Genomic DNA, 13,584 nt, shown 5'->3' on the forward strand with positions numbered 1-13,584 from the left:
GCACATCTGCAAAACAGCTCTGCCTTTACTTTCATCTTTGAAAATAAAATCAAAGCAATCACATTAGCAGTGCTCCTTCCTATTCTCTATAACCTATGATCTGCTAAATGAGGAGCAACTCGAGGAGAGCTTTATGCCTGGAATGCATTTTTTTTTTTTTTGCATAAACATTACTAACACGTTGCAAAAAGGCTTCAAAGAAGTACAGAAGAAACTTCACGATTGTGCTTTTGTGCATCTCTGTGTGTGAGACCGTGTCACCTCAGCTGGGGAGCCCTTCTCAACAAATTTGATTATGGGGACTCGATTCCTCTCTTCCAGGGTAAAGCCATAGCCTCCATCACTGGGCCTTATCTGGAAAACAACATGTCTCGCATCAGCAAAATCCCAAGCGAGCAGACCAAGCACAAACACGGACACAGCAGAAGAAGATACTATTAAAGACCGATAGCACACACATTTCTGTCTGCTCGCTTGCTGCAAAAAACAAAAAAAACAAACAAGGTTTGCTTACCAAGGTATAAAATGGACTTTTGTAGCGTTATTACTTTTACTTCTCACAGCTGTGTGCTGCATAATGATTTACAGCGTTTCCACTTTGCTCCAAGTTGTGAATAAATCCCAGCAAGCCACAGCATATCAGTCGGAGTGAGCGATAATCGATCAATAATCCACCAAGGAGCACTCACCAGGAGAGACTTGGAGATGACATTTTCAAGTATTTTCAGGTCATGCTTCATAGGTTTGTATTTTGTGTTGGAACCCTCCATCTCCTCATCAGCGAAGAAGCGGAACAGTAGGGGCTCGTCCTTGAATTCACTCTTCTCCAGCACTGAGGGAGTGACAACAAAGTCACATATGAAAAGTGTGACTGGAAAGTTCAACAGTCCACAGATTTAGCTACAAATGCCAAGTATAGTTTAATGTGATAGCTAAATGTGAATGTGTTAAAGCTTGTTATCTGACTCCTACCTATATCTGAAAGTAATAGGAGATCCTAATTTTAATTGTTTTTTAATGTATGCGAGTGTCGGAAAAAATTGTTACTTGAAAGGTGGATTTAAAATGTTGGACCCAGACAACTTCTGAGGGAGTAACCTCACTGTGTGGTGCTGTGCAGAAGCAGAACATGTTAAATTTAGCAAAAAACTCTTTTTGCATTACGCTAAGAAGTTTAAACCCATCTAAGTGTGACCGCAGTAGTATTTGCACGCCAAATGCACAAATAGACACTTTGGGAAACAATGAGACCCCACTTTTATGGCAAAAGGAAAAAAAAATCTTTTGAACAAACCAGGTCTCAGGGGCAACATAACATATCCACTATGACTTTCAATTTTAAACCAAAAAATAGCCCTGAGGGGAAAGAACAGAGCTTCCTTCTAACATTTCCTCACTTCATTCCTCTCAAGATCAGATATAGCTACATCGTGAGGGCAAATAACTTACAGGCACGAAATGAAATTATGAAATTACCCTGTAGGCAGTGGAAGTGACAGGAAGTTTGATGGCTGGGGTTGTTATGTTCTGGAGATGTGCTGGTAATTTGTAGTGTGAGGCTTGAACTGCGGGTAGTTTGAAGCAGTTGCATCATGGGGGTACGAGGTGACATGCTGTGATTCATACTGTAGTGTGCATGATGTGGACTTTGGCACAGGGGAGGTGCGCAGTTAAAAACAAATCCGACTCTCATAAGCAAACTGTAACCATGGCCACTGTCTGTTTTGCACTTACAGATAAACAGTTTTCATGTATTTACCCATAGCACTTAGTTACTTAAGACATATACAGTGCATACAGTATATGGGAACATGCATACATGGAATTAATGATGGTATGCAAGCATCACACACGCACTTATATTCACTGGTTTGGAAAATAGTTCTATTCCTGTAGCATGTCAGAGGGATATTAAGTAGAAATGGAAAAAGAACAAGTGTGGTTATGTTCTAAAACAGGACGCTAAATGCCAGACGCCCTCTGCGTGGTTTCACCAAAGCATTCATCTCTCATTTACTCAGTGATGGAGAGGATTCCAAAGTTCTGCAGGATTTTTTCCCCTTTTATTTTAATCAGGAGTGGAAAGTGCCGTACCGTGATGCATGAAGCCATTGTTGCAGAGCTCCACCCCCAAGATCACCGCTTCCTCCCTCGTTCTGCAGTCCCCCTGCACCAGAAGAGTGGACACGCGGGAGAAATAAGACAGATGTAAGCGTGAAGAGTGGGTATAGTGAATAAGTCAGAAGATAAAAAAAAGAAGCAAAGGAGGATGAGAGAAAACAGAACAAAGGACATTGTGTGTTTAGAGTGCAGTCAAAATGTCACATTCACACCCCTCCTTTGTTCTTGCGTCCAAAAGCCCTCAAGGCCAGCAGAGCCTCTGCACACTCGATCTTAAACAGAGCCAAAATCATGTCTAGACAGTATAGTGTGACAGCTATTGAAGTCCCACTGAAGAAGCGAGAGCCACTCCACTGCACCGACTCAAACACATGCATATGGAATACCGCAATCACACACATGCACATTTACGCAGACACAAGCATGTAATGACTGCCAGTGATTCTGTGGTTGCTGGTCGCCATATATGTTTCATCCCTTTGTTGTCGTCCCGAACAGGACTATCAATCTGTCAACCTCAGAACTTCCTGTCATAGTCAATAAAGCTTTGCTATCCAATCAATTCTGCTTTTCTTTTTTCGTTTCCTCTCGGCTCCTTTGAGAGCTTCAAGTCTGATGGTGTCTTTTTTTCTGCTGCACATCTGAAGTGACTGACGTGTAACAACAGCAGACGCTCCCAGAATTATTTTTTTTAAACTTCTATGCTTGAAAGGGGAAGAGGTGGGACATGTGTTTTCAACATGGCCAGAAACTAATGGAAAGGTGTCTTCTTAAAAAAAACACACAAGAAACTATATGAAAGTATCTGAATTTAAAGAAAAAAAAAATAGTGTTCAGAATAATAATCTAACTTCATCAAATTCTTTGCACAAGCAAAATAGACAAATTCAACAACTTGTATTCTTATTAAATAACATTTGTGAAGCAGCGAAAGAGCTTACCTGTGCTATAAGCCAATCTATGAGCTTGTTAGCCATGACCACTGATTTGTAGGTCCGTAAATGATAGTCCTTGTCCCTGGATGGGCACAAAAGCAGAAGATATCAATCGAGGGATCTGGAAAAGAAAGTTCTTGGTATTTTAAATTTTACTATTTGCTTTAAATGTGAAAAAAAAATGTAGGCAAAGAATATGTAGAGAAATAATTGCTTGGTCTATTTAAACACAATGCCCAAAAGGAGGGATAATAATTCCCAGTGTCAGCGAGATGTGGCCTCGTTTCAAGTACTGGCTGGTGTTTGGCCTTGGGGTGCTCCATGTCAGTATGGGGTTGCTTTTCTCAGTGTTACCCACACAGCCGCACTTTGCCAGACCCCGAGAATGCTGTTTGAAATGGAGCCGTGACTTTCCCATGAACACAGGGGCCTCCCCGGGGACACGCAGGGGCTGAGCTGCAGGGCCGGGAAAGTCCAGAACCACCGTGACTTACACCACTCCACCGCTTCCAGCACATGCAAACGCTTACACACGCGGACACAAAACTAAACATACACAGGCCTTTCTAGCACACACAGTTCAGACAAGTCAAACAAGACTTGTGGGCCAAGTTAAAGTCTGATTTCAGACTCCTGGTACTCTTCAGAAAGTGAATTGTTAGAGGCCAAGCGCGGCCATGTTTGATCCATTCTGAAACTTTCTGTTACATAACTGTGCCTGACAGCCTGCGCTAGTCTTGGATGAGGACGGTACAGCTGGAAGCCATGTCGCACCATGCATAAACCACTCTGACAGAGGAACCAAGAGCCACCCTGCATTTCCCCCAAAATGGGATACTAGAGCCAGTGAGAGTTGGGCTTCAGCGGCTGGTGCAAAGTGAGGCTGTCAGAGTGAAAAATGGGGGTAAACAACGGCCCATTGGGCAGCCATATGTCGAGGATAAGGAAACAGCAGTTTGAGGAGTAACAGAGGGAAAGGTCAGAGAGGTGGTTTTTAACTTGCTGTCCAATGACAAAGTTTGTCTTGACATTTTGTGAGCAAACGGATGCAACTGTCGTACTTTCTAAGTACTCCTTAGAATAAATTACACGGAGGATGCTGAAAGTTCAAGCTTTAATCCACTGCTCAGGAGTGAGAAATTAATCAAGCAGTTTTCCATACTGTTTGTTATTCTGAAAATCCTACCCATGCATCAGTAAATATTGAGCTTCTGGAGGACTCCTCAGCATAATGAGGAAAACTTGTCAACATTTCAAATGCTGAGGTAAAAATGACAGTTTTTTCCCCCCATTGTATGTAAAGAATATTTATGAGTGGCCTTGGCTCTAGTGTCCCTGTGTACATGATGAAAAATTGTTCTTATTATCTATTTCAACATATAACTGTGTACAACAGCTTAAGTGGGCATTTGCTCCTTTGCAGCGAGATCCCCTGGAGTGGCTGGTTTCACTGATTTCTTGTAATGAAAGCAGAGGCTTAAGGGGGGCAAAGAAGCTGCAGAGGGTTATGGGGTCTGCATAGTATATACCCCCATCTTTGCCTAATCGCTCTTACTCTGCCAGGAAATTCCACCTAATTAGGCAGGGGCTGGTTGCTCCAATTAAACTCTGGCATTCCCAGGCCCTGTGATGCATTGTACTGGCTTCCCAGGGAGAATGCGCTGCGCAGATATGTGAGCTAACAACGCACACAACTCAAGTTCACCAACAGGAGTTTTTACGTCAAGAGTTTTGGCCTCAACACAAAAACACCAGTGGACTGAATGCTGACAATCCAAACATACACACACAAATTCACCCTTTGGGGTTTTTAGCAGTTAGAGCAAACAAAAAAGTCTCTATGCTAGGACAGATGAAGGATCAGCGTGCCCCCGCTAGCCATGGCACAGTTTTATAGTTGTGAAATTCAAGCTTTTATTCGGGTTATTTGAAATCAGTATAAACAGCCAACTCTGATGTTGTGTTTCGCCATACGACACATTAGCAGGTGGCAATAGAATTAAAGTCAGATTATAAGAAGTAAAAACCAAAGCAGGCCAGCAGATTCAGCTCAGTTCAATCCAATTTTATTTATACTGCGCCAATCACAACAACAGTCGCCACTCTAAGGTAGAGAGTCTACATTAGTAGACAAAATTCCAACAATCTTCTATGAGTATGGATTATGTGACAGCAGGAAGGAAAAACTCCCTTTTAACAGGAAGAAACTTCCAGCAGAAGTGGGCTCAGGGAGGGGCAGCCATGTGCTGCAACTAGTTAGGGGGTGAGCACAGGAGGGCAGGACAAAATCCAAACTACGGAAGCAAGGAAGCAAAGAAGGAAATGGATGGAAAGAAGTCCTCATTATATCATGGGAAGTCCCTTGGCAGCCTAAGCCAATGGCAGCATAACTAAGTGATTGCTCAGGGTCACCTGACCCAGCCCTAAATACAAGCTTTATCAAAAAAGACATTTTTAAATCTAATATTAAAAACAGAGTGGGTGTCTGTCCTGAGTCCAAACGTGGAGCTGGTTCCAAAAAAGAAATCCTGAGAGTAGCTGAAGTCTTTGCCTCCCTCTCTGCTTTTGGAAAAACCAAGGAATCTGCAGTCTGAGAGTGCACTGTGAGGTCTCTAAGATATAACGAGGCCTGATTTTTAAAGAACTTGTATACTCCAATAAACATTTAGGCACTCTAGGTAAAGCTTTAAAAACAAAAAGCACTTGCCTAAGTGACAATTTCTACATAGCCTACGCTGGATGAGTCCACTTTGGGGAGTTTCCAGTATTTTCCCTTATTGTAAGATACTGAGAGAAGTCACATTAGTTTCATTACTCATTCTATCCAGCCAGCATGCTTATTTTCCAAGTTTAATTACTGTTTTGCATCATGCTGTATGTCATTTTAAATCAGGAATGGCTCTGCGTGCCTTTCAAAAAACAAGATCAATATGATGTCAGTCACTCTAAATGAAATGTGTTAAGAGCTGTTTTTGAGACAAAAAAAAAAAAAAAAATGAGGCACTGTTGAGCTGTGACTGGGCCACGTGATGCTGCAAGGTACAGAGACTCATCCGAGGGAAACTGTAGTCTTGAATTTAGTTGATTTTGGATCAACTGGAGGCTTTTCAGGGAGTTTTTAGGACATCCTGGAATTAATAAGCCTAGAAGTAATAAATGCATGAACTAGATTTCCAGCATCACTCTGAGACAGGATGTTTTTAATGTTGGAGATACTGGATGGAAATGGAAGACAGCAGTCCTACATATTTGTTTAATATGCGCACTGAAGGATATATCTTGGTCAAAAATTACTCCAAGATTCCTCACAGTGTTACTGGAGGCCAGAGTAATGTAGCCAGAGTGAGCATCTGGCTAGATACTGCATTTCTTGGATTTCTAGGACCAAATACAATAACCTCAGTTTTATCTGAAATAGAAAGTTTGAGGTCATCCAGGTCTTCATGTGCTTATGGCATTCCTGCAATTTAACTAATTTGTGTGTGTTATATGGCCTCATGGATAGAAAAAGTTGGCTATCATCTGCATAGCAGTGACAATGCATATGCTATGCCTTCTAATTACACTGTCTAAAGGAAGCATGTATAATGTAAATAGAACTGGTCCTAGCACGGAACCCTGGAGAACTCGCTAACTAACCTTTGTGTTTGAAAAGGACTCACCGACTCACCACTGCACAGTACCTTCAATACCCACAACATCTCTTATTGCTGTAACAGTATCGAACGCCACACTGATGTCTAGTGGGACAAGCACAGAAACCTGGTCATATATTTTTGACAAAACAATCTGCATGAATAACTTTAATTTTTGGCTTTATTTATTGAACAACAGGTTTTATACTGATGAAAATGTGGAATGAAATTAAGATCTCTCCACAAAAGCAAGTAAAAACACCACAAATATGGGAATGTTTGTCAAACTTGTATTACTACAACTACCAGATATTTAGAATTACCTTTTAAGCTGCTTACCATGTTGATCAAGACCATGTGTTAGGTTATAAAACACACACACACACACACAAACAAAAAGGGGAAACTGTAGGATCACCCACTTAACTCACATTCTTCATCATGACAACATTTTCCAACAAACTTTCCTCTCGGATGCATCAAAAATGATGTGAGATTCATCACAATATCACCAATTTTTGTTTTAAGCATGAATGTAAACATCGAAGGGAAATTGAGGGAATAGATTCAGTTTCTTTCAGCACATCTGTGTCTTGAGAACAGCCAGATAAAACCTGTCATGCTCAATCACCCACAGGAGCCTGTGCCAACTCCTCACAAGTCCTCGAAAACAATGAGCTCATAGTTCACAACCTAATCCCTCTTAGTCACTTTTTCGTATGTGGCAGGCAGGGGTTATTTTTAGGCACAAAAGCCAGACGCTGAACTACACGTGCCCCCACCTGGCTTGACTGCAATGGAGTGGAAAAGAAAATGACCGCCCACCTGATGACGGGAGTGAAGAGGCTGTGAAGACGACAAAACAGCCGAACACCCTGTGAGGAACAGGAGAGAGACTTTGGGTTATTTCAGCGATATGCGCTTAAAGTGCGATTTTAAATCGACTTGCGTTTCCACCGCAACACTGTTACCTTGGATATAACATCGTGCATGTCACTTCTCGGGTGGTAGGTGCCGTCGTCGTAGCGGAAACGGTAGAGCACGGGCTCTGGTTTGAACTGGTGTTTGTCTGTGACTAAAGAAATGCCACACATTCAGGCCCCAGAGTGAAGGGGAGCATTATTCAGTTTGCTTTAAATGTGAAAATTAAAAAAAAACCAAAACACATTCAAACCAAGCAGGGCTGCACAGAGAAACAAGCTCTCCAGACAAGAAAAGGACTCCAACCCCACACAGAGCAGTCACAGATAGCACAGCTGCTCAGAGCTTCCTGCTTTTCTCGCTTCAGGGGACTGTGTGTAGACCCCCCAGCAGTCATAAAAGCTGGCTCCGTACTCTTGGCTGCAGCTGAGCGGGTTCCATTAAAGTTTTTTTTTTTTTTTTTTTTTTTAAATAAAAAGATATTCTATCGTTTTTCGCATGGGGACTGCTAACTGCACCGTGAGAGAGAGCTCGGAGGGGCTCTGAGTTATTCCTCTCTGTCAGGAACAGCTCTAAAGCCCCATCTCATTTCTCACTGAGGAAGCAATAAAGTGCCCCTGAGTGATTTAAGATACAACTTGACTTGGGGCCCTACACTTTTGAGGAAAAAAAAGAAAGAAAAAAGAAAGAAAGAAAAACCATGCAGGGCTGCATGCGCCATTTAGTGTGAATGCAGAGCGTTAGCCAGCTTAAAGTCTCATGCACTAAACACACTTGTTACCCAAAGCCACAGAACAGCAGCTGAGAAAATATAACACAAACATTAAGGCAAGAAAAGATTAATATTTATAATCCCTTACCTAAACATTGTGTCAAAGCTGTGTTTAAATGGGACACCTGCTAAGAAATAAATAAGAGAGCCACATCTACTTTGTAGACTCTAGCCAGAGAGTGAAAGTACAGCATTCTTCAGACATGTCTAGAGGTTAGGTTAGGGAATGGCAGGCATTTGCATGCTCTACACTGTGCAGCACAAAGTAAATTAGACTGTGGCAGATTTGATTTAATATGTGGGACAGCAAAGGATGATAAAGCAGGTCTGAGTGGGAGAGAGGACGGGAGATAAAAATGAAAAACTAACCGTGGTGGATGATACCATTCTCCAGCAGAGCTTGACCCAGGTGAACCCCTTCTTCTGGGTTGTCCGTTTCACCGATTTCCATCAGCCAGGACACAAACTCACTGGTCGGGTGGGGGAATAAATTTCAAAAAACAGAAGCTCAAAATAAAGAACTGGCACAGCAACATACGTGGCTCAGTCGCAACAACACAACACAAATGCACAGAAAACCCATGGGAAATTTCCTCGCTTCATAAAAGGGCAATGTTTGTGATTATTGGAGAGAGAAGAGAAGAAACAGCCTTCATAACTTTCTACAAACTGCATTTACTCTAAATCAACGTGACTATGGCAACAAACACCCGGGCTGGCAAAGGGGGAATGATTTATTTACAGTCAAGGCCCAGGTTTGTTTGTTAAAACAACCAGCAGGCCTTAGTTCTCGCTTTTTGTCCAGTTTGACTTTATTTAATTTAGACACACAATTTAATAACATCAATAACAGAGGATTTGACTCAAGCTTGGGAATTTCTTGATAGAAAAACACGTTTTTTTAGGGGGTGGGTTTTTCCCCCCTCTGCACCATTTACAACTAGATAGAGAAAAACAAACCAACCACTAAAAGGACCAAACACAGCATCCGATGTTCTGGCCCAAATGAACTTAATGGGATAATTCTTTATAATTTAGTGACTCAATAAAAGAGACAGAGAGTAAAGACAGAGAGGACTGAGCATGAACAGGCAATGCAGCGGCAGTCTATCTGATTACATCCTTGATGTCCCGTCTGTCCGCAAAAGCCAAACAAACACATCCAGCAGCGCGACTGGAATTCTGTGGAACACACTTCCAGGCCACGATGGGGGCAACTGGTGTCAAAGTTGAGCCAAAAGCAGCATTTTTTTAAACGATTTTAGAGAAACAACTACTGAACACGCCACCGCCAGCTTGTCACACTCTTGAACCACTGATTGCTGATGTCTTTTCACTCCAAAATAAACCTTGGGGGAAACCACAAACCTATAACAACCTCTGTATGGAGAAATGATCTGAAAAGGTCAATGATGGAGTTGAATATGGCTTTTATACCTTCTTGAAATAACCCCCAAAAGGATTTGTGCATCTTTCTGGGATCAAACTGGGGCTCTTTCGCTCGTTAGATGAACACTGCTACACTATGGAGCCGCTAGTTACGAGTAAAAATGGAAGAAAACTGGAAACATCCTGCGCAGCCTTGGCCCAAGTGTAGAGCACACTGCCCACTAATCACAAGGTTTGCTGCAACTCCGTGCGCCAAAGGGCTCTTGGGCAAGATACTAAACCAAGTTGCATATGATGCCAGGTAAACACCTCACGTGTGTGTGTGTGTGTGTGTGTGTGTGTGTGTGTGTGTGTGTGTGTGTGTGTGTGTGTGTGTGTTAAACTGGGTGAATTCATTTTTTTGTAACATTTCCTAGCCAAACTTGAATTTTTGTGGTTACTTATATGTTGTCATGGATTTTTTTTTTTTTTAATCTCCCACTGAATCAAATATTTTACAAGGTTAAAACAGATTCGAAGCTTAAAGGTCAACTTTTTAGGAAATTAGGATAATCCTTTTATTTCCAGCAGAAGTCACATAAAAAAATATTATTGGGGGCAGGGAGAGACGCTCTATGTAGAACTTCTGGAGGTCTTTATGCTTGTTTAATATGAGTAGTACTTGGCTTGGCAGTCAGAAGATGTGGTTGCCTCTAACTGAAGCTTCATATACACATGCTTAGGTATAGACTAAACAAACAAGACAGAAAGTGTTAATTAGTGCGCTTTAAAGGTGCTTCATTTAAATACATTTTAGTGCCTTCGGGCAGAGACGGCCAAGCTGTTTCCCCCCATGTGGTCTTTATGGTGAGCTGAACAAACTACCCGCTGGCATAACTTCATATTTACAGAACAGGAAGAGCATTGCAAGAGATAAAAAGGCTTCTTACAGAACTCTCAGCAAGAAAGCAATTACGCATGTTTCTCCATTTTCCAATATCATTTCCCATGTCCATGATCATGGTGCATAAGGGGTTGCTCCCGATGCGTTCATCCAAGTGTAAGCATTTATGACTGTATGAATATGTGGGTGAATGAGGCTTGTAGTATAAAGCGGTTTGAGTGCTCAAGCAGAGTAGCAAAGTTCTATACAAGAACCAGTCCATTTACTATAACTGTCATAGATACTCACCAGCATCTGTCACGACAATATACTGCTAGAGTCCATCATATGTAGAAAATGGTTTTTCTGTTTGTTTCAGGTTTAAAATTGGATGATAATGTCAGACTAGGTGGCTCTCACACACATTTTCTTTGATGAATTACCCTCTCGCAGAAAACTAACCTCAAATAAGATCATAACATTTTTCTGAGACACAGAAATAGCCCTCTGTTTTAAAAAGAAAAAGTCAGAAAGAAAAAGGGGGAGGCGTGGAAAGGGGATAATGGCAAAGCATTTCACAATGGAGGGAGTGGGCTGACTTGAAGCCATAGGCAATGTGGTTTTCATCAGAGACATACAATGCTGGTTTCCATAAGCCAATTACGCCTACATGTAATCATCTCCGAAATCAGCGCAGACAGGAGAAGTACCGAGGGGCCAGAGATGTCCTTTTACCCACAAGTGGTCATCCAGGTGTAAGGGGATAGGTTTTCAAAGAAAGCTTCCCTGAGCTTCTTTCTCACCATATGATCGCTTCAGACTCAACAAGATGACCGCATCGGACTAGTGTTTGATCCTGCTAATCTTTTCAGCTGACAGATCCATTCCTTCTCCGGACCGCAAGGGATCTGGTGTTGTCTGTGTGGACCAAAGGAGAAAGTAACCCTTCATTTCAAACCACCATGCCATGTAACTTGGCCACAACTATGTCCAATTGGACTTTTTGGTTGGTTTTTGCTCCCCTCCTCTCTCTTTATGCTTTTAAAAATAACAGGGATTTTGACATGACTGTATAAGCTCGGGAGATTTTCAACGTGACTGTAACAACTCAAGAAAAACAAACTGAAAGTACAATTTTATAACAAATGGAAAACATGGCTCATTCTGAATTGTACTGGAGTGTTTACAAGGCAAATTTGTTAGAGAGGATCAGAACTTGAACAGAATCCAACCCAGGCCGTCTTTTGGAAGCATTCAATGATTTAGCTGAGCCTTTAAAATTACAGGCGTCCCTCTGTAAACATATTTTTGGCTGCCACACGTCATCATCAGAAGCTTCTTGTTTTTATTATCTTTATCCACGTTCGCCACCTTCTCAGTCACACTTTGTCCTCTTCCCACATTGGGGTACAATATGGGATAGATGCTATATAACAAGAGAGGATGCTGAACATGTCGAATGGACCGAGCGAAAGAGTTTTGCAGTTCCCAGATTCCCGATAAAAGTGTCTGTGCCCACATATTTGATCTCATTTGAAGTAGAACTACAAAAAAAAAAAAAAGTTCGTCCTTGTCAGGCATTCAAGTCTTTAATCTCATTAAAGCACACAAGTGCGCAGAAACCTACAACACTGACGTGAAACCAATTCGTCTGCATTTCACATTATGAAAGCAAAATACCCAAATGGTGGCATCAACTTCTGCTTACCTAAAATAACCCAAGGACGAGATTTTCAGCAAAGCTCCACTCACGGTAAATATTTTTCACCTGTCAGCGAGTGCAGGAGAGATAGTCATATTCAGACTCAAAAGTAAATATGGAAAGCGCGCCCAAATTAACTGTGAAAATTCAAGGACAACAATGAGCGTGACACACTCTGATGGTAACACACGCACACACAGACAGAGCTGCCCTCTGGCATAATGAACCTTCTACAACAATTACCTCATGGATTTCTCTGCAGACAGCTTACTATAATCTAACATGGGCGAGGGAGCAAAAGGGGCAGTCAGCTGAGCCGCGCAGGGATATCTAGCCTGTGATTTATGACTGGCATTCAGTGGCCGATCCATCCCCAGACACCACACCAATAATCCTTAAATAAGATTCATGGGCTAAATCTCGCTGGATTTCATTTTCCCGTGACTGAGATGGCGGCTCCACAACACAGAGTCTCTTGAGCAGAAAGTGCCATTGCTTTCTTCTTTCCAGCAGCTGTCTTTACAAATCCTGGCCAATTGATCTTTATTATTACGTTACATTACTAATACCACTTCTTTTAACATCAAGTACAAGGTCCTATAAATCTTTAGAGACACACAGAATACAGATTTAATCTTTGAAAGGCTCCTGGCACAGTCATGCAGTCTGACCTACTCACAGGTAAAATGCTTACATGACACAGAGAAAACCCATAGGGCTGAACACTCGATGGAATAAACATCAAGACCAGCAGAAGGATCCTTACCTTCCCAGGAAACACTTGGGGAAGGTGGTGAGCTTGCGTTTCCGGTCCTTTATGAGGTTACCCTTGGTCATGAGGTGATAGAGCTTCTCTCCCTTCTCTGACACCATCACCCACGTATCCTGCTCCATGCCGAGCCTCAGACCTACACAGGAGAGGGTGCAAAGAGCCCGTCAGTATCACCGCATTAATAATCTTTGCACCTAGCTCCGATACTAAAAGCATCAATCACTAGACGGAGAAGGTTAATGTCTCCTAATTTGACAAGATAATCAGCAGTTGCAATAGCCTTCATTATGTGATCTGCTTGAGGGAAATAACACAGCTACTCAAGAAACCCCCTTCAGTCCTAGATGCAGATCCCACATGCTGTTCGCAGCTGGGATCTATTTGCGTTTTTAATCATTCAAGTTATATTGCTTTGTATCGATTTTCCCAAAACGCAGCCTATATTTTCAGTTATTTAAATCAAGACAGATGCTAA

General features: G+C 42.0%; 1 protein-coding gene across 3 annotated transcripts in view; it reads right to left on the reverse strand.

Moving 5' to 3' along the window:
• prex2 (phosphatidylinositol-3,4,5-trisphosphate-dependent Rac exchange factor 2) overlaps positions 1-13,584 on the reverse strand; it is a 91,871-nt gene that overhangs the window by 50,398 nt on the left and 27,889 nt on the right. For all 3 annotated transcript variants that reach the window (XR_003273317.2, XM_026179501.2, XM_026179500.2), the window contains exons 10-17: positions 13,104-13,245; positions 8,754-8,854; positions 7,663-7,766; positions 7,517-7,566; positions 3,063-3,138; positions 2,095-2,167; positions 690-832; positions 262-354 (exon numbers count right to left, since the gene is read on the reverse strand). Coding sequence is in view for 2 of the 3 variants with exons in the window: in XM_026179501.2 (XP_026035286.2) it covers positions 262-354; positions 690-832; positions 2,095-2,167; positions 3,063-3,138; positions 7,517-7,566; positions 7,663-7,766; positions 8,754-8,854; positions 13,104-13,245 (782 nt within the window). In the remaining variant the exon portion in view is untranslated. The remainder of the gene's footprint in view (positions 1-261; positions 355-689; positions 833-2,094; positions 2,168-3,062; positions 3,139-7,516; positions 7,567-7,662; positions 7,767-8,753; positions 8,855-13,103; positions 13,246-13,584) is intronic.

Source organism: Astatotilapia calliptera, chromosome 9 (genome assembly GCF_964374335.1).
Source record: "Astatotilapia calliptera chromosome 9, fAstCal68.1, whole genome shotgun sequence".
NCBI lineage: Eukaryota > Metazoa > Chordata > Actinopteri > Cichliformes > Cichlidae > Astatotilapia > Astatotilapia calliptera.